The sequence below is a fragment of the Mastigoproctus giganteus genome, chromosome 8, assembly GCF_048544385.1.
Source record: "Mastigoproctus giganteus isolate SK-2022 chromosome 8, ASM4854438v1, whole genome shotgun sequence".
Taxonomy (NCBI): Eukaryota; Metazoa; Arthropoda; class Arachnida; order Uropygi; family Thelyphonidae; genus Mastigoproctus; species Mastigoproctus giganteus.
In genome coordinates, this window is record NC_143582.1 from 76,412,791 (window position 1) to 76,435,478 (window position 22,688).

The 22,688-nt window shown below is 34.3% G+C and overlaps 1 protein-coding gene across 3 annotated transcripts in view; it reads left to right on the forward strand.

The window, feature by feature from the left end:
* LOC150081648 (tyrosine kinase receptor Cad96Ca-like) overlaps positions 1-22,688 on the forward strand; it is a 181,925-nt gene that overhangs the window by 149,878 nt on the left and 9,359 nt on the right. For all 3 annotated transcript variants that reach the window (XM_090379510.1, XM_090379512.1, XM_090379513.1), the window contains one exon: positions 5,416-5,544. In XM_090379510.1, the coding sequence (XP_090235636.1) occupies positions 5,416-5,544 (129 nt within the window). The remainder of the gene's footprint in view (positions 1-5,415; positions 5,545-22,688) is intronic.

The following is a 22,688-nucleotide window of genomic DNA, read 5'->3' on the forward strand; positions in this document are numbered from 1 at the left end:
GATTTTCAAATCCTGTAATGACAAATTAAGACTATTTCTATGCTATAGAAATAGTCTTACTGCATATAACTTCAAATAAATAATCTTCAAATATAACTTCAAATAAATAAATCCTATACTGCATATAACTTCAAATAAATAATCAGAAACAAATGCATCAAGCGGCAGGAGTAATATTTCAGCATAACAACCAGTGCACTAAAAGTAGATACTGTAATTTTTTTGGGGCGGCGGTAGTTCGGATAATTGACATTTCAGATAATCTACATTTTTACTGCAGTTTTTTTTTTTTTATTTTTTTTTTGCACCACCTTTCAAAAAAAATTCTGTCAGGGCCCATGGTGGCAGTGGTTACAGCAATTTTTATATATAATATTCTTCCACTTATATGGGCTAGCTTATATTTTTAATACAGTAAGATCCCCGTATCCGTGGGGAATACATTCCAAGACCAACTGCAGATATAAGCGAACACCTGCTGACCCCATATATAACATGATTTTTCTTGTACATACATACATACAAGTAAGACATTACCAACATTAAATACAGTAATAATAAAGTACAGCAGACTCTCGATTTACTGGGATTGGACACTTCAAGACTCCAAATTAAAAAAAAAAAAAAAAAATCAACTAGAAATCATAAAATAACAGATATTTTGCAATTCGTAAATAAGCAACAAGAACTGGTGTTATTAAGTCATCATTGGGAGATTAGTGTACCTACTAATATCTTGTAACCCATTTGAAAACGGTGTATCTGTTAAATCTCTAAAGAACCATTATAATGTTGGTGACCAAACCATATGTGACATTGTAAAAAATAAAGGGAAGCTATTTGATTTAAAATCGACATCATAAAAAATAAAGGGGAGCATCTATTGGCCATGCGAGTAGTATGTATTATGTATTAAGTTTTTTTCATTTTTCTCCCCCATGTTTAACCGTGGGCACAACTGTATAGAGGTTGAAATAAGAAAAAACTAGCTATTGCTTTCTGAACAGAGTTAGCATTATGTAGTGTAAAACTCCTTAGGAACACCAATAAAAAGTATGCCCCTTAAATACTTTTTATTGGTGTTCAAATTAGGCCAGTTTCAGTTGATGACAAATGCTGATTATGAATACAGTGGAAGCCCTCTGAATTGACATATTCCCCTCCCTCTTTAAAACATAGTCTTGCTGCCCACAGCATACCAGTGAATTTATTTGCTGTTGTAAATACAGTTCATAATTTAATTAAATGTATGAGAGCTTAATTGTAAAATACTGGAAAAAAAAAAAAAAAATCCTAGAAGTAATTTTGCCCTACTTTAAAGCCAAAATTAACTCACTCCCTGAATTGGATTTTAGAAAAAAATGCATGGTATTCATGTTTTGAGTATTAGCAGGGAAAGATTTAAAATCATTTATCAACAGAGAAAAATTCTACATTATGGATGAAAAGACCTAAATTATAAGATGCCACCTACAAAAATAATGGCAAAAAAGCGGAGCCTGCAGCACCTACAAAAATAATGGCAAAAAAGCGGAGCCTGCAGCACCAGGATACAAAAAATTCAAAGAGTGAATCATGGTAGTTGCCTGCACTTTGTTGTTGGTAAATGAACTAATCTTAAAGCTTTTAAAAATATAAATTCATCTTTATCAGTTTACTACCACTCGAAAAAATCAGCACTATTCAAAGAATGTTCTTTTTCTGAATAGCAGTCCTTCTCATCTTAATTGTGAGTAACTGGAAGGCCACTGAATGTGTGTGAATATCCTTGATCCAGCTAATGGGTCAGGGGTTCTGTAATGTCTAAAGAGTCCACATAGGCAAAGTTTTATAGAATCAATATCAAAGATGTATTTGCAATATAACCGTAGCATGGAACTAAGTTCAGCATTTACTAAATCTTGGACTGAGGTTGATAACACCACTGAAAGACCTGAACTACAAGAAGGTAATGAATAACATAGTTTATTAACTGATTTCAAGCAAATTGAAGGTTTCAAAAATTTATAAGCAAGAAGACATATTGATGGATTCATTTATTAGAAAATTAAATAGGGACAATGCAGAAATTATATACACTGTGACAGATCTAAGTATGAAGAAGAGGAGATTGAACCAAATCCATAATGAAAAACACCCTCAATACAGTTTTGCATTATATTGAACAACAGTGAATGTTGTGATATATATAAAAGTGAAAGGACTATGCTGCAAAGTGTCATAATATAAATAGATAAAATCATTAAGGTATGTATGTATTCATTTTTTTTAATGATTTTCCCATCTTGAATAAGAGGGTTTATACTGTATCAATAAAAGATTATATATTATACAAGTACTAACATATGCAGACATTATGTTGGCACATGTGGAAAAATGTTATTTTCATTACCAGATTCTGGTTGGTAATATTTTCCATAGCCATGGATTTTATGTATATAAAAATCTACAATGAAAGAAATCATACTAAAAATATAGTGCTCTGCCCCTAGGATTTTATTAAAAAAATATGATCTTGCTATACCTTTCAAGAGAATTCCAACATTAAAATGCCTTTTGTGTAGATTTCCACCCCCATGCCCACACGAATATTTTTTTGGGGGGGGGAACAGTGTTTATGCTAGTTGCACTTGCAAAGTAAACTTTGATTTTTCTTTCGCTTCACTTTTGTTAGAGTGTGACTCTGTATGGTGCACCTGCTCATTTTATTAGAAGAGCGGAAATTGAAAAAATATAATAAAATTTGACTACGACGATAAAGTTAAGTCAACATTAATATTCACACATGGCAGTGTTGAAAGCTTTTGAAGGGTAATATAAAGATACTAAAAAAAAGAAAAGTAATGCATTATGAAATTATAGAAGAAAGATTTGAATTTTTTTCCCCTGGTCACTACAATGTGAAATGTGTTCACAACAGTCAGAAATAAGGATCACTTTGTTCGTATAGAGCAGTCCTTATTTCTGAATTTTCAAACAAGACATTTTTCTTGTCTTGCTCTCTAGTTTTTTTTTCATTTTGGTATAAAAACAGTAAGTCTGTAATCAAGTCACAAAGGATCTTAGAAAGTCTCTGGCAAAGACTTCTATGTTAACCGTAGAAGGAAGTGGCTGAATCACGTTGGCAATAACTGTTGATAATCCTGGCCAGGTTGCTGACAACTGAATAGGCATTTTACATTTACATGAGAAGTTAAATGATTCCATGATAACTGAGAGGAAAGCGGAAGCTTAACATAAAGAAAGCACCTGGGGTGAATGGGATCCATCCAGTTATATTAAGGGAGGCAGCATCTTTGGATTTGGGGGAGGTCCCTATGGACTGGAGATGTGTGAATGTATCCCCAAAGTTGGATCAAAAGGTGATACAAGTAATCACAGACCTTTTAGCTTAACTTCTGTTTCAGGGAAAATAATGGAGTATCTGATTAAAGAAGTAATGCAGGATCTGTTAAGGGGTAATCTTATATGACTGGATACAAAAAATGATTTTGATGTCACATACGGAGTGCAGTTGCACATGCTCTTTGAGTAGACTGGGGTCAAGCCCCTGACTACTAAATACAGTCGATCTGCCAACCCACACTGGACTAACATGGCAGATTATGGTCCATTTCCCTCAACATGAATTATTGAGGCAGTTTCCATCCTGCAGTGGATTGATAATGGCTGCAATTTACTTTTTACTTGGATTTCAGGAGAGATTTTATATACTGTTACCCAGTGTATTCAGTTATGGGCCTATTGTTGTTTTCTATATTTCTTAATGTCAGTAAGCAGGGTAAGCTACTGCAACAAAGTCTAAATGAATTAGGCAGATGGACTTGCCCATTGACAAGTGCAAGGTGTTGAATATGGGTAGTAGTAATCCCAGATTAACATACTAACTCTGGTACTACACTGAGGGTATTGGAAAATGAAAAATACCTGGGAGTAACTTTGTAGTCAGATGTGATGTTCTCTGGGCAATGCAAATAGCTCATGGGGTTTGTCTATGATATACAGGATTATCCTATTGTACAAGGCAATGGTTAGGCACCTGTAGCCTGAGCAAGAATGCCAACAGGCATTCTTCCTATTGCTCCAACTACACATATGGGGGGGGGGGACATAAATTCAAATTGAGGAAGGATGGTTAACTTTTTGAAACAAACTTCCATCTGTTTTTGTGGAGGTGGGAAGATTTTTTTTTTGGCTGATGTGTATAACTTTATTTTTAACAACACATAATGTAGCTCTTTTATCAGTAGGTAAATGAAATATTAACACTAGAAAAAGATTAAAATAGGCTTTATTATTTCTCTTAACAGTGACATTAATGTTGATGACTTAATAATCAATTCATCATTGTTGCCAACGATCCCATGCAGAAATAGCTAAAAAAAAAAAAAAAAAAAAAAAACAAGAAATTCAAATGTAAGGACATCTGCTTCTTACCTTGATTGATAAAGATTGTTTCCATCAACTTCCAAGCTTGTAGACCAATTGCTGGGATTGTGAAGAAATATCCATAACTATCTCTGACTCACTAAAGGAATGGGGGATTTTGGACTGTGTTAAGCTCTTTGTTGAACACCAGCAGAAGTATCATATTAATGGGAAATCTTCATATAGGCATCACATTTACGAATTGATCTCAAAGAGCATTTCAAAATAAAAGTTTTGAATTCAAAACAGGAATGCAATACCCATATATCAGTTCAGCTTTACGTCAGTTATAAAATCCATATTACAGATAACTCCTGGGATTAATAGTAAGTTTTCTTGGAGGAAAGCTGCTGTGCAGCACATATTTTTGGATTTCAGATACCAGGTAAAGCTTGTAGACCCAAGCAACCCAGAAAACTTGTTTAATCCATGTTTTCTGCAAAATCAATAAAAGTACTGTTTGAATTTAGCATTCTAACAAATTGGTCTGAAATGTCTATCCATTTAAAAAACTGCCAGTGATCAGAAGAGGATGATACATTGAATGTTCAGAAGATCCTAGGGAAACTTTTGAGAATCATTGGGTTACAGGCTATGGCCCCACCCACCATAGCCTGTAAGTACCCTATTTTGTTTGACTTGGTTCACAAATTTTATTTTTATCATTGAGGTAATTATTCTCTCAGCAGAAATAATAACAGGAATTTTTGGAGAATTTCCTGTGATGCAGTGCATTTTTAAAGGTAAACAAACACAGCATGTAGTTCTTTACTGTTTAAAGCTTTTAACTTGTTTTCTCCAAGAGGAAACTCAATAAGGAAACATGTATGAGGTATGTGATAATTTCAATATTATAAATAAGAGATATGCCCTCTTAATTTGTATTATGTAGTGGAGCATAATGCAAATATCATTAATAAAAATGTGTGTACACTGCTATCGGCTTAAGTGAAAAAAAAAAAAAATCATTTGAATATATTTATATAGATCCTACATAGAGATTTAGCAGCCCGAAATGTGTTGGTAGATCACAACAATATCTGCAAGGTAGCTGACTTTGGTCTATCACGTAGTATGAAGGATGCAGACTGCCAAATATATGAACAGAAAACAAAGGTGAGTCATTTATTTTTAAAATGAATAGTTATTTCACAACTGAACAGAATGATATAAACCCTAATACAGGCCAGTGTATATTATATCTGAAATATCCCATAAATTTAAGACTACTTAAACCATATATGATAGAGCAAGTGACTCAGTATGGTCTGTCATGCATTTTGATGCCTTTTGTTGGTTGAGATAAAGGAAGAGGGGGGGGGAAACACTGACAAACCTAATAAACTATTCTAATTTCCTCAGCCCATTGGTTTATATAAGTAAAATCCCAGCTTACATCATCTACCTGCCCAAAGTGAAAACCATTCATTCATTATGGTATAAAAAAAAAAAAAAAATTAGAAATTTAGTATTAAGTATCTGCAGACATCCAGTTTCTCTTTTATTAAAAGTGAAATATTAATTATAATGTACTCATGAAGATCATTTAAAATAAAATTAAGAATAGTGTAAGCACTTCTAAGAGTGATGCTAGGTAACTTGGCTTATAGTACTTTATGAAAATGAGTTCATTTGTCTCATTCACATTTTATGCCGATCAATCACCTCAACCATTAGTTTTCATTTCACTAACTCTATGTGAATAGGCATAATATTTCTCATTTTTGATGTGAAAACATTTTTGGTGGCACCTACTAAATTTCAGACTGTAGCAAGACCAATTTGTCACGATTTTGTGACATGGAAATAACATTACTTCATGCCATTTCCGTGTTGTAATTTACGAAAATGACTTCATTCCAGATATGCAGTACTGAATCAAAGTTAGCGTCATTAGTCAATACGTGTACAGTAGAATGACATTTTCGGAAACTACATACCAAATCAAGGTTACTGAGTTAGTGTCATTAGTCGATTTCATTGGCACTCAGAGTCAAGAACATTGTAGGTTTACTGAGCTGTCTAATCCTAGATAAATATTTGTATTGACGATTTACTGTAAACTCTACTGACATGGTTGTCATGCCGGAGTATAAACAGAAAATTTAATTTTTTAAATTTTTTAATGCGACCTACTACTGGGCTCAACGTAAGCGGGGGAAAATCAGAACCGATTTTTTTTATTTTCCCCCTTGTGCTTACGTTGAGCCCAGTAATAGGTTGAGTTAGGAATTGTCCTTAGGTAGGAAGGTCAAATTCTTTTCGATACAGCTGTTAATGTATTCTTTGAATTGAACTCGGGTCAGTTTTGTATCTTTACCTATGTGTTTGAAAGCCACTGTCAAAGAGCCTATCGTCCTCAATCTCATTATCTTCATTTCTATTTAAAGGAGATCATATGGAGTAACACTGCGTCAGTCAGATCGTCTGAGCTTGCTCATTGCCATCACGAACGGAGTCACTTTTGTAAATTCTCTCTGAACATTCTGAATTGTCCAAGATAAATGCAGGAAAGGACAGTTCTTCTGTGTGCTCGTCAAACAGTAGGCTTTGCGGTACTTCAGTTTCTCCTTGGATGATTCTAAGATATTTATTCTCGCTCTACAACAATAACATTTGCTGCTGGGTGATGAGACTTTCCTCGATGGGAACTGCTTCGCTTATGTCATCTTTAGACAAATTAATTTCCATGTGACTGATCTATCATAATATGATACAATCAATAGGGAAGCATGTCGACCAAATATAGAAGCCACACTTTAACCACTTGCTTTCTTATAGCTTGGCTTGTGTATTTTCTTGCATGTTATATGCACATTTATACAATGATCTTCATCAATCTGACTTGGCAAAAGATGAACCATTGTGTTGACTGAAACAGGCACATTGATCACTTGGCGCAGAATGCTGTATTGTCCATGTGCGTGTCTCAGGTGCCTTATTTGCATGAACAGTAAGTGAGGAAAAATAAGCCTCTCTGTCACTAAATCCAACTTAGGTAAATGCGATGGAATTTCTAGATAGACAAAGCCGCTTGACAATTAGATAGTGCTGGAATGTTGTTCTTAAGTGATCCTCTGCAGCTATTACACACAAGGATCCCATCAACATCGGGAAATGCAGTGTATATCAATGGTGTATTTGCAACTGTCTATGTTTTCGAACCATAGACAGTTGCAAATGTAGCATACAGAACCGATTGTTTTTTGCAAATCTCCTTTCAAACTCTTGATGCACGTTCTTATAAATAGTAGTCAGTGTAAGGAAAAGGATCTTGATCATTTCAACTCTGCTCTGCAATTGGAGAAATGCCCCATAATTAATACTCACTTTAGGTACATTGTTGTTAGATGGAGAGGCATTGCTGATTGAAAGCACTGCTAAATCCAGTGCTTGATTTTCTGTTTGTCTTTTGCACAATCTCGATAGTCTTTGTCGTTCTCACACACTCATTGTTACCTCTGTCTTTATTTTCTTAGGTTGGCTTGCTCGATACTCTTGACAACGCTCTGCATTTGACTTCGGCATTGTTGAACACTCAGCTATAGCAGTGTGGCATTCAGTCCCATTCACTAATCAGAAAATTATTGATGTGAAAACATCTATAGCGGAATGTAACGAAAATGCGGATTGCAACAATACAAATACTTGTATTGTTGCTACTAAGATTGTGACATACTATTCAACAAATGGGTAATTAGGCTATCAACTTTGATTTCACTAACCTCTTCCAAACGTTGATTCAGTAGAATAAGTAGTGGGCATGAGCATAAAACATCTTTCATGCGTACCAGGTAGACATGCGATTTTTTTTAATTGCCTTTAATCATGGCTCCTAAGTATCCATTAAGTCTGTGTTTAGAATGGGAAGACACTTTGTCAACAGTGAAAGATCATAAGGATGTTCAGTTCTTGGAGAACCTGCCAGGTTTAGGACAAGTAAGAACCATATAACCTTTTGATATGCAAACAAGAAAGCTTGATTATTTGTTCCTGCAGTGATTTCACAACTACTTTTTCCATGTAATAAAGTTCTTATTATTGATAAACATCCCCCAGCTTCATCATGTTCTAGCCTCTAAATATGACTGTTCTACTGCAAGCCCTAGATTGCAGTGTTAAGTGTTATAGCATCCTTCAAAGTGCACTGCATTATCATCATCAAAAGGGTTAATCGATAAATCATGCTGTCCACCATTAACTGCCTGCTAGGACTGGAGAAGGCTTTAATGATATTGAAATTAGCAGGTAGCAGTCTTATTCTCAAAGCTTTTTGCATATATTATGCAACTCAAACAAAGTTGAAGAGTACATTACTCTCCTACGTTAAAATCCAAAAGAGCCTTTAGGAAACATGCCAAAAATTTTTTTTTCTCTCTCTTCTTCCATCTACACACTGTTCTATTTCATGTATAGAGAGAAGGTTATGCATGTTATATGGTGTTCTTTGACTTACAAGGATTACTGCCTATACCATATTGTGTGTAGAAGTGAAACAGCCACCCTGAGAATTTATACATAAATCTCCAAAGTTGATCTCTGGCCATTGGTCCCATGACAACCATTCAAAAATTTCTGGACATGTTGTTGCCTTTTGTATTTCTGAAAAAAGCTACAAAAAGACTTAGGAGTAGAAAATATATATGCAAAAAAGGGTGTAATGCCTAAACTACAATATAATTACAAACAAATGTTTTTATTATTTTTAATGTTGAATGGCAGCGTTTGGGCGCTGAAGTGGTCATTGGAATGATCAAAAGAATTTTTGAGTTTTGTAAGTTCACCAAGAAGGCTAGATTATTTTCTGAGATAAATTTCAGCAAGTCAATTAATTTTCAATAATTGTTGTAGATCATGTCTGCTATAGAATACTCCTTGGTACATAGCAGATTTGTTTTATTTACATTTATGTGCTGGAGGTTAGAAGAATGTAACAATATTTTATGGTCATGTTGGGCCCTTGAAGAAACTGCACTGATGTTTTTCTACTTATGTATATGCTATCTTACTGTATGCTACTTTTAGTAAGTATCCTAAAGAAATTTGGGTGCTCTTGAAACATCAGTTTATGCAGCCCTGGTTCAAACAAGGAAAATGGCACCTGCCTAAGTAATTAAAGATAATATGTTATCTAAGTACCTGTGTAAAGTTTAATAGAGTTAAAAATCTTATGTTTTCTTCTACCTGCTTCTTTTACAGTTACTGAAGAAGAATCTGAAGTTTAATGAAAATTCTTAGCTATGCATACAGATTTTCTCCATGTGATGATTTTGGCATTTTCATAATCTTTTTTGGGTTGATAATAATTATCAACCCAATGGGTGCCAGTTCAGGAGGGGGCAAAAGTTTTTCTTTGACATAAAGTCGGACCTCTGTTTAACAAACTTCTTTTGTAGCGAAAATTTCTATTTAGCGAATTTTTTTAATTACCTTGGTAATTACATTTAAAATAGTTTCTGTAGAATGAATAAAAATTTACATATAACAAACAAATTACGAGAGACTTAACTGGGAGCGCATTGTTTGCACCTCTGGCCTTCATGCAATTGAGGCAATTAGTGCTGCTGGTAAGCAGGAACTAAGAACCAAAGGGATTACCATCCTGCAACTTAGTGGTACTCGTAAAACTTATCCAACTTGGTCAACTTTTACCAGTATTCAACATGACAAGCAAATAATTTATTTGCCTGCAGTGTAATAATTCACAGATCCAGATAATTGGCCAGAAAATCTGACAATGAAACAATGGGATTATTTGATTCAAAACTATCCTATTCAAATTAAAAATACAGAATATCTTTCTAATGAAAGTCAAAAGAAAATTTTCAGATGTTTATTAAATGAAGAAAAAGCTCAAAGGAAATGGTTACTTTATTTTTATCACGAAATTCTGTATTTTGTTTTTGTTGCAAAATTCAACTAAGTAATCAATTTGGATACAGTAATTGGTGAAATTTATCAACTATTTTAGGTAAGCATGAAACAAGTGCAGTACACATTAAAAATCGTAAAAAATGGTTAGATCTCACAGTCGTTAAAGACAAACACTACAATCGATGCTACAGAATATGTTATACCATTTTTAGCAATGCAATGTATAGCACACGCTTCTTGATTAGACTGGGGTTCGAACCTGTCACCACCAAATATGGAGGATGCGGAAAGGTCAGGGAATGACCACTGCATATCCTGGAGCAATATGGCCTTAGTTGCTAATGCTCCTAAAAACCAAATAACAAACAAACAGCAATGTATAGCGTTCAAAGGATTTTCAAAAGATTTAGATGAAAATGATAATTTTTTAAACTTAACTGAAACAATCGCTAAATTTGATTCAGTTATGGTGGAAAAAAGGAAAGAAAAAGTGACTGGAGTAAATAATACGAAGGTCTTTAAGATAACAGAAGAGGAGAAAAAGCAGTATGTACTGGAACTTAGGAACAAGTTTGAGCTGATGCAGATCTTTCAGGACCAAGATATTGACGAGGAATATGATAACTTTTGAAAGTTATAAAGCCCAAGAAACCTATAGGTAAGAAAAAATCCATCAAGAAACACTTGTCATGATGAACTGAAAACGACAATTGAAGAGCAAGATAAACACTGACAAGGACAAAATTGAGTATACTGAGTCTTGCAAATCCATTAGAAAGAGACTCAGAGAGGACATAAGAAGATATAGCACAAGGAAAACAAAGGACTTAAACCAGCAGTAATAAAGACAAATGATACTAAATCTGAAGAACAGTGATGGTGTACTTATAAATAGCAGAGAAGGCATAATTCAAATAACAGAAGACTACTATAAAATATTATATAAGGAGCAAGGGACTGATGCCAGTAGTGGGGAAGATTGATGACAAATTAGCAACACATACGACATACCCAATATCCTTCCTGATGAGGTAGAACATGCATTGAAAAAAAAAAAAAGAAGAATCAGAAGACTTCAGGTGAATATGAAGTAGTTACTATAGAGTTGTTAAAATTAGGCAGAAACTGGCAAGCCTCTTCACAAAATACATTTGGAAAGGCATGGCATCTAAGGGGTGGAATAATGCATTCATAATTTTGCTGCATAAGAAAAGAGATAATTCAGAAATTGGAAATTATAGACCAATTAGCTTGTCCTCCATCTCCAAGTTCATTACTAACAGATTAGATAGAATACTTGATGAGAACAACTGAAAGGGCAAGCTGGCTTTAGGAGAGGATTCTCAATTATGGATCACCTTCACGTAATATCACAGCTAATGGAGAAAGTAAATGAATATAAAACACCATTATGCCTGGCATTTGTGGATTATGAAAAGGCATTTGACTCTATACAGCATAAGGCATTGTTTTGGGCAATGGAATGACAAGGCATAGATACCTCATATATCATGATTTTGAAGAAAATATATGAGAACGCTACCTCCTTTATTAGACTAGACAAAGATAGTAGCAAATTTAAAATTTAGAAAGGAGTTTGACAAGGAGACACAATATCCCCAAAGTTGTTTACTGCTGCCCTTGAAGAAGTTTCAGAAGATTGGACTGGTTGCAGAAAGAAGTTAATGTGAATGGAGAGTACCTAAAACCATTTACCATTTGCAGATTACATTGTGATCATAAGCCACAATCCCAAAGAATTAGAGGAAAATATTGATCAGTTATGCAGAATTAGTAAGGATTTCGGAATAGAGATTAATATGGTTAAAACAAAAGTATGCTACAGGAAGGGATATAATCATTGAAGAAGCAGAAATTGAAAAGGTGAATTCATATACTTATATTCTTATACTAAAAGTCAAGAGAAGAATAAATCTCGAATGGATAGCATTCAGGAAATAGTAACATATTGAGGAGCAATATCCCAATTTGTCTGAAGCGTAAAATAATAAACCAATGTATACTCCCCACTATAACTTATGGAAGTGAAACTTGGGCACTCTCCAAAAGAATGGAAGAGAAGCTAAAAACTACACAGCGAAGAATGGAATGAATTATATTAGGGATCAGACTGTTGGATAAGAATAGAAAAATGGATTAGGCAGCAAACTCAAGTAAAGGATATTCTTATCAAAACTAAAGAACTGAAATGGACTTGTGCAGGACACATAACTCAAAGACACAATGACAGATGGACTAAGAAAATAATAGAATGGTACCAAAGAGGTGAAAAGAAAACCTGGAAGACAACAAAGGAAATGGAGAGATAAAATTTAAGAGTTTGTGGGCAGTAAATGGATGGCCATTGCACAAAAAGAACTGGAGAGTTGCTGGAGAGGCCACATTCTGCAGTGGATTGAAAATGGCTGTTGATGACGATGGCAGAACATATTCGCTGTATTCAGAAATCTGAATCGAAAAATATCATGCATTATTTATGTGATCAAATACAAAATAATTTCATAAAATATTACAGATAAAATACTAGAAATAACTAAAGAACCTAAATATTTTGCTATGATTTTGGATACGTCTGATGTAAGTCATGTTCAACAGATGACAGTGATACTTAGATTTGTATTTAGAGACATAAGCACCTTGAAAGTTAAAATACGTGAACATTTTCTTGGATTTTGTCCTGTGAGTGATTCTACCGGACAGGGATTGTTTGAATATATATCAAATCTACTTATTGAGCTAAATCTAAATATTCAGAATTTAGGTGGCCAGGGCTATGATAATGGCTGGAATATGCAAAAAAAAAAAAAAAAAAATTTGAAGTTAATCGTAGAGCATTTTTCATTCTGTGTGCCACTCACCCCCTAAATCTTGTTGTAAATGATGCCGCTAAGACTTCCTTTGAAATAGTTGATTTTTTTGGAATTATTCAGGAATTATATTAAGATTATTACTATAATTAATACCACTTGTAATTTCATTAGTATTATTTTTTTCTCGTCATCAACCCATCATTGGAACATACTTCAAAAATATATAAAACACTTTTTGTCTGACACACGATGGGAAGGTAGAAATGAGGCCATTAAATCCACTGGCAATGTATTAGTATTTAGTATTAGCATTAGTAATGGCCGCATGGTGCAAGAAAGCCTATGGCTTATGCTGCACCAGCCAAAAAAAAAAAAAATAAATAAATATCCGAACAAAACAATGATAAAAACAAAAAAAAATAAATAAATAAAATAAATAGATAATAATAATTAATAAAAAAAAAAAAAAAAAAAAGGAAATTAAACCTATCATCCTATGCGCTTCCCTTACCCAAAAGTACTATCCAGATGACCTTTGAATTTCCCCAAACTGTCGGCCTCTACCACCCATGAAGGCAACCTATTCCAGTAATTTATAACTCGCTGGCTAAAATAAAAGTCCAATCTAAACATTTCCCCCCGTAACTTGCATTTATGTCCTCTAGTTCTAGCATCATTTATAATCTTGAAAATTTCGTCCTCATTCATTTTACTGATGCCTCTCAGAGCCTTAAACACCTCAATCAAATCTCCTCTAAGGTGTCTAGTTTCCAAACTCTGCAACCCACATATTCGAAGTCTTTCTTCATAAGGACGCCCTTTTGCAGATCTCACCACCCGTCTGTGCACCCTTTCAAGAAGCTCGATGTCTTTCTTTAGGTGCGGTCTCCATACTTGAACACAGTATTCCAAGTGTGGTCTAACATAAGCCTTATATAATGGGATTATCACGTCCTTATCTCTACTTGCAAAAGTTCAATAGATCATCGATAGGACACCATGGGCCTTCCTTGCAACCTGTTTACAATGCTCAGAGAATTTCATGTCTGACCGTATTGTAACACCCAAGTCCCTTTCCTCCAGTACTGGGTTTAGTTGAACTCCACCAAGTGAATAAGTTATTTTGGGATTACTGTTTCCCAGGTGTAATACCTTACACTTTGTTGGATTAAAGCATAGGTGCCATTTTTCTGACCATTCCTGAAGTCTATCTAGGTCTCTCTGAAGAAGCTCAGCTTGACAGTGATCATTAACTACTCTATCAATTTTAACATCATCTGCAAATTTAGACATCACGCCCTCAATCCCTTCATCGATGTCGTTTATGAAAATTAAAAACAGTGGTCCTAATACTGATCCTTAAGGAACCCCACTTCTTACATCAACCCAATCTGGGGAATAGCCATTTATCACAACCCTCTGCCTCCTGCCCTGAAGCCATCCTTCTATCCATCTAAGGATTTTCCCAGTGATTCCAACCTGTTCCAGCTTATAAAGCAACCGCTCATGGGGGACTGAGTCAAAAGCTTTGCTGAAATCTAAATAAACAATGTTGAAATTATTCCCTAAATCCAGTTCGTGAATGACCCTTTTGAAATAGCTAACCAAATTTGTTAAACATGATTTTCCCTTTACAAAACCATGCTGAGAATCCTTGAGAATTTCAATTCGATCCAAATGATCCTGAATTCCATCCTTGATCATTGCCTCCATGATTTTCCCTACTACTGAAGTCAGATTGGCAGGTCGATAATTTCCAACTTTACTTTTAGAGCCATCCTTATGTATGGGAGATACATTGGCACTTTTCCAATCCAAGGGAATCTCCCCAGAGTCTAGTGATGTTCGCATAATTAGCCTCAATGGTTCAATGCACTCGCTTGCCGCATCCCTTAAGATTATAGGGTATATTCCATCAACTCCAGGAGCCTTACTGGTCTGTAGGCTCGAAAGTTTTTTCATTAAATTACTTGCGAAATTTCAACATCATTAATTACATATTTTTTAACTTCGCTCCCACAATTTCCCATTGCCACAAAAGGTTTTTCATTTGTAAATAATGATGCAAAATAACTGTTGAGTTCATCTGTAATGGCAGCTGGTGTATTTAATACTATCCCATTTCTCTTATGTAAAGGTCCGATCTGGTTTGTCCTGCTCCTCTTGGCATTTATATATGTGAAGAATTCTTTATCCCCCCCCCCCCTCTTTGCTCTGTTTGCTAGTGATTTCTCATAAACTGCCTTTGCCTGTCGAACCTTTTCTGTGGCTCTATTACACATCACCTTGTAGCTGTTATAGGCTTCAGTACTTTTTATTGCTCTGTAACCTTTCCATGCCACCTTTTTCTGCTCAAGTAATGTGGGAACTTCACTATTCCTGCAACTTGGAACCCTCCTCGTGGAGTATTTTTTTTTTTAATGGTATATACGCATTCAAGGCATCCGTGATTAATGTTTTAAAAGCGTACCACAGTTCAAATGTATTCATTTTCTGCACGATATCTACCCAGTTAATAGAGGCCATGTAGTACCTTAAGGCATCGTAATTTCCTTTTCTGAAATTAAAACATTCTTTTTCCTTTTACTTCTGCTACCTCTCTCTCTCGTCATCATCCACCGTAGAACTCCGTGATCACTTCCTGCTACTGGTTCCTCAACTGTTAGCCCTATTATGTCATCTGATTCACGTGTGATGATGAGGTCTAGGATATTCTTTTCTCTAGTTTCCCTGACATCTTGATACAAATAACAGTCATCTAGTTGATTTAAAAATTTTGCTCCCCATGTCGAGTTTCCTTCCCATTTACTCCAATCAATTAGAGGCAAATTGAAATCACCCATAATAAGGCATTGACGCTTACTTGCCCATTCCATTTGCATGTAGAGGCTTTGGTCATAATCTTCACAATCACCTGCTCTGTAGATTACTCCTACTTGCATTATACCTTTGTTTCCAACTATCTCACACCATACAGACTCTATACTAGCATGTGAAATGTCTGAATCCGGGAAAGCTATCGTTGCACTCAGGCTGCTACTGATAAGAAGCATTAGCCCACCACCCCTTCTATCTACCCTATCCTTCCTAAATACATTATACAAGCCATACTGAAACTCATCATCTCCAATTTCCGGGTGGCACCACGTCTCTGTAAGCCCTATTATGTCTGCGTTACTTGTTTTAACCAGCAGTTCAAATTCGCTCATTTTATTGATGACACTTCTAACGTTGCTGTATAAACAATTAAGATTTACAGTTCTTGTATATTTAACAACCCTAACACAACCCTTGAAGTTTTTTAGGCTCTCTTCCCTGATATTAGCTACCTGCTCACGTGAAACGTTTCTGCCCCCAGAACATCTAGATAATACGTCCAGTTGGGGTAGCAGATAAGAAACCAAAGAAACCACTGAGAAACCAAATAAAGAAATTTATAATGCTTTACTAGACATCACTGAAGATATGGATACAAGGAATCGTGCTAAATAAATAGCCTTAAAAAATAAAATCTTATAAGTTTCATTCTTTGTTCAATTATAATTTGTCTTATTTTAAATAAAATTAATCCAGCAAGTAAAATGCTCCAAAAAACGAATTTTGATATACATGAAGCTTTTGAATGTCTACAAAATATTACGGAATATTTTAAAGAAAATAGAACAGAGGAAGCATTCCAAAAAATTCTCTATTGGGCTAATAATATGGCTGCTTTCATTGGCATTGAAGCTTCATTTCCAGAAGTAAGCACTGTAAGGAAAAGATTGAATAAGCTTCATTTTAATTATGAAGTAGAGATGAAGCTATCTAAGATCCACAACAAAATTTCAAAATTCATTTTTTTCAATCAAATTATGAACACAACAATTTTCTCATTAACTGAAAGAACATGTAGAAATATTTTATATTTCTGATTTAAAAAAAAAAAAAATGGTCCGGTGACAATTTATTAAATCATTGCAAAGATTTACATATCAAATTAAGTGACATTGATTGTAATGAGTCTTATATTGATGGCTTGGCATATTTATATTAAAGACAATATTACTCCATTTCAGGTGTTACGATTTTACAAATACTTTTCCAAATGTAGCAGCTGCATTAAGAATTTTTCTAACTTTACCAGTTTCAGTTGCCTCAGGTGAATAGAGTTTTTCAAAATTAAAATTAATCAAAATTTATTTACAATCGACAATGTCTCCACGATGACTCTCTAATTTCTCAATAATCTTTTGGAACAAATAAACATAAATGAAATAATTAATAAATTCGCATCTCTCAAAGCAAGGAAACAAATTTTTATAATTCTTTTAACATTATAATTTTCTTTTCATTTTATTATTGTGATAGAATACGATTACTGTGATTTTGAATTTAAAGTTTCAAATTCAAAATTTCTGAATGATTTTGTTATTTTTGTTTGTTGTTTCATTATATTATAATTTATTTTTTCAATAAATTAATAATAATTATTTAAGCCCCTTATTTTATTTTTAAATCCAAATATTTTGGGGCTGAAAATTTTATCTTGCTTAATGGCAGCACATAGGATCACAGCGGCCCGTCTCCAAGAAAGAGTAAGAACATCATTAAGTTTACTCAATCTGGTCTTCTTGCAAGTAGTGCAATTTTCAGAACTAGTCTTTCATGGTAAGAGTACCCTTTTTGTTCTTGATTTAATTATTAATTTGGTTGTTCTTCTGCACCCATTCCATGAAGTCCACGTCATTTCTTAAAATGAGGCTTCCAGACCTGTACAATTATCCTATGTATCTTTCATTTTCTACCACCTCATTGGTATGTTATTCTGGGATTACTGCTGCTGCTTAAACACCCTGCCAACTTATTTTGATATGCTTTCATCAATATCATAAACAGTAAGGGGCCCATCACTGAACCTTGAGGGACTCCAATAATAAGTACAAGAACCACTTAATTCACTTTACCTGTAGCAGCAACTTGTACAGCAGTTTATCATGTGGACGAATGTCAAAAAAATTTTGTTTGATCTCCCCTTAACAAACCCATTCTGTGATTTCCATTACTGTTATGATGATCTTCTAATACTTCTTTAACCTGACTCCTGGAACAGAAGTCAAGATTACAGGTGTACAGTCTTAGGAACCTCCTTTGACTCCAATTTGCCTAACCTCTTTTAATTTAATTGGATATATCCCATCATTCCTAGAAATTTCCCTTTTTCTTCTCAGGTATGTATCTGGTGTTCCTATTAAAAACATTAATTTAGTTTGTCACATTGTGAACAGGTTCGTCAGGTTTTCAATACTATTTGAAAAAAATCAACTTTTGCATATGAGCCAATAGAAAATTTATTGTTAAATAAATTATGTCAATATTTGTTTGAAAATAGTTATTAATATCTTCTGCCTTTTCAAATTCCTAGGAATTTGAAATGTTTGTCCTTAAAAAAAAAAAAAAAAGGATTTGATTCACTAAAACTCAATTATTTTCCTACTTCTGTAGAATATAAAGTCCTATTACTAACTATTTTTATTATTTAGGATTGAATGAATGAGCAATATCACTTCTTTTACCAATGCTGTTTTATTTAAAAGTGGGTACTTTTATTAATCTTAAATATATTCATGCATAATTTGAGACTCATCTTCAGGCACTTCAGCAGATCCAGTGTTCCTTTTCACCGGCAACTTTTTGTAGAAACTATGGTGACAAGGAGGAATATAAGGCAATAACGAAACCATGTCTGCTTTCTTTTCACTTGTTACGGGCCATCAGTCTTTCTGTAGTTGATTTTGTTTAACTTGTGCCAATGAAGACAGCCGTCTACCAATTTTCTCCTTCTGTACATCAATTTCTTTGAATGGCATTAAATCGCTTGGAGTTTTTGTAAAATACTGAAAAGGGACACCCTCTTTTAAACTGCAACCATTGAAAGTTAAGCCAGTGGACAAGCTCCTTGCTAATGTTTTTTTTTTTCTGTTGATTATGGCCTTTTCTAGAGGCTCTGATGACAAAAAATCATTGTGCTTAAGTTCATTTACTTTAAATCGTGGGTCTCTTTTCTGAGTTTTTTTATTATATTAATCCAGTCATCGGGGCTGTATATCAACGAACGTTTCTTAGTAAACTTTTCTATAACTCCGAAATCGGCATCATTTGTTGGTAGGAGTGATCAGAAACCATGAATGCTACATCAATTGTATTGATGGCCATAGAAAGGGTTATTGCATAACTTCAATAAATTAAGTGCAACCTTTATATTGTGGTTTTGTCCCCCTCCTTCATAAGTGTCATAATAGAAAGTAATGTTGGTGCATTGGTTTGTGTTATCTTTTAAATGCTTTGTAATAACAGTCGAGATTTCTTGAGACACGCTTCCACCTTCTATCTTATTCCACACATACATTATAGAGGGTCCATATTTAATTGGGTGGACACCACAACTGTATATATATACAAATTTCTCTTGTAATAAGTGACGGACGTGGTTAGCTTTGGAAATGCAAGAGCTTCTTGCAAATCAAAAGTGCAAGCAATAATAATTGTAAGAAACCTTGTCAGCCTCTTTCTGTAAGTCAGTTCTGATGTTGTCAGCTTCAGAACCATGAAGCTGTTTTTCAGTTTGTATTTGTGCCCTACTTCCAGGCCTCCGTAGCCAAGTGGTCAGGAGGGTGAGTGCAGTAGCACATGCTGTTTGAGTAGACTGGGGTTCAAGCCCCTGACTGCTAAATACGGTCGATCTGCCAACCCGCACCGGACCAGTGTGGGAGATTATGGTCCATTTCCCTCAGCATGAATTGTTGAGGAAGCTTCCATCCTGCATTGGGTTGATAATGGCTGCAGTTAATCTTTTTCCAGGATCTGCTTCCGGGTTTAATCTAATATTCCATGCGTCACACTTCTTACATGTGTCTTTGTAGGGCACTTTAAAATGCAGGTTATACTTTGTAGAGAAAATGCTGTAATAATATTTTTTCTAAACTGGTGTACACTTTTCCATATACAGAATTTAAATATTTCTTGTTGGGTATGTGATGGCATGTGTAATCTGACTTTGGAGTCATCAATTTTTTTGGAAGAGGGATGCTTACCATGCTAAACAAGTACTGCAAAAACCTCAGGTTTTGCTGTATACTCTACCTCAACCTGTATACTCTACGCCAACTCAGATTAAGGGTTGCCAAAAGAGTTTTTTTTTTTTTTTTTTTTTTTTTTGCATACTGGAATATTTTCAGTTTTTAAGTCAAGGAAATACTGAAAAGTACGTGTTTTACGATTCCTGCTTCCATCCATAAATGAGATCTTTCTGGTTTTTTCTTTCACACAGCCTTGCAAAAATACATTTTGTTGTGAAAAGTTGCCTAACACCCAAAATGAAGTGAAGAAAGTTCTATGTTGTTTTTTTTCTTGACAGTTGATTAGACACTTGCAATCATAATTTGAATTAAACCCTCTACGAGGCACATGTTTACCACTGTTTTGAAGAGTTTCCATGATTTTTCATTTATGGAATGTTTACAGTCAGTCTGATTGTACCTCTTCTTTTTACTAATCTGATTTTCATCCTCTCTATCTGAAATCACATAAAAACCATTGGTTTACTAAATACCCATTGTTGGCAGTACTTTTTTGAAACATCATTAAATAAAATTACAAATAAAAGCAATTATTGAATTTCAAAATACCTTTTTTTGAGCTGGTAGAAGGCCACTTTCTTCAGGCACCTCCCTCATTTGAAGAAATAAAATTCAATGAAATTTCTAGGCAGACTGATGGAATTTCATGATCAAAATATAGAAAAAACTCGCCTAAAAATATATCTATTATTTAATTTTCTATTGTTTTCATGTATTACAGGATATGAACAAATTTGACTTGCTCTCAAATAACGGACATTATACTACTGTTTGTAAAAAAAAATTTAAAGAAGTTTAAATCAAGCAGTCTCTACACAAATATTAATTTTTACGCATATAACTTGCATAATATTATTAAGATTTTGCAAAATGACTTATTTATTGAAAAATTGTATTTTAATGATATATTCTTACCATCATTGTTTGATGCTTCATTATGTAATGGAATGTAAACATCACTACTTCCACTGGAAAATAGTTAATCAGATTTCTTCCATTGCTATCAATAAAAATAACAATGAGAGAATCAAATGTCAGTAACTAAAATTAATTAGACAATATTTATTTTGACAATAACAATCCACTTTCAACGATTCAAATGTTATGGAGAGGTAACTGCATAAAAAACAATGGGACTTGGATCACTTTCCTGCTGAATCTCGTGCAAGATGGATTTGGTCCACTGTAACAACAAACACTATCAGATGTTCTTCAGCGTTATAAGGCACCACTGCTCTCGATTGGCTCGCTAAAGAACTAATGACTTGGTCATTAATGATTTTCACTGAATAATTATTGGCTTGAAGGGACTTAGTACACCTGTAGCCAGACTTGAAGAAAAATTGGACTTGGTTCACTATACTTCTGACCCACTCAGTCATGCTATTCATATATACTGAGCCAATGTTGTCCATCCTTTTATTTCTAGTGTTAAGAACTTCTCATAATCTGCCCTATCTTGTCTAACCCTCTTTGTGACCTCATTGAAGCAGTTCCCACTTCATGATTCCTTTATCTGGATATTCTTAATGCATGAAGAGTTACTGTTGATAATACTGGTCGGGGAAAAAAAAAAAAAAAAAATTCTGTTAAAATTCAGGGTGATTCTTGTAGATCTGATGTTGAAATACCCATTAATTTTAAGGGAGATGGGATTAAACTAAATTTCTAGTAAAAAAGATTTCATATATTTTAAGAAAATATTACATATGGTACTACATATTGAACAATGAATCTATTACCCTTATTGCCATTTTTTGCCTTTTACAATTGTCCATTGGTGTCTCCTGTACAAGATTCCAACAGTAGTCTGCCAACATTTGGATTCAGTATTTTCCATTTGAGAAATATCTTGGTGAAAGGTTTTACCATGTTCATCAGAGACCATTCCCAAGTTTTTAGGAAAGAAGTCTAAATGGGAATGTAGGAAATGAAGCTTTAACGACACGTTGCATCCTAACTCTCTGTACACTATAATTAGCTCATCCACAACTTCACTGTAATTTTGTGATTTCTCATTGCCTAAAAAGTTTCAGCAGACATTTTCAAATGCTTTCCAGATTCTTATTTTTGTAGCATTTAATTTTTTTAGTGAATTGCTCATCTTGGTCTCAAACAGGACAATCCTTTTCATCCATCGCTTTCACAAATATTTTTTTTTATCAAACCTAGCTTGATGTGCAGTGGAGGTAAACAGATTTTTGGCTTATCCACCAAAGGAGGATGTGCTACATTTTTTTGGCCTAGTGTAGTGTCTAAACAGTGGCCATTTTTTTTTTAACTCTGTAGTGGCCGTTCCATTCCACTCGCATAAAAGGCAGCAGTATTTAGCGTATCTACCTTGTAATCCAGTCAGCAAAGTTACCACTTTTAGGTCAGCACAGATATTCCATTATGGAGTAAAACTGACCTTGAATGAACCAATGAAAAGTTTCCA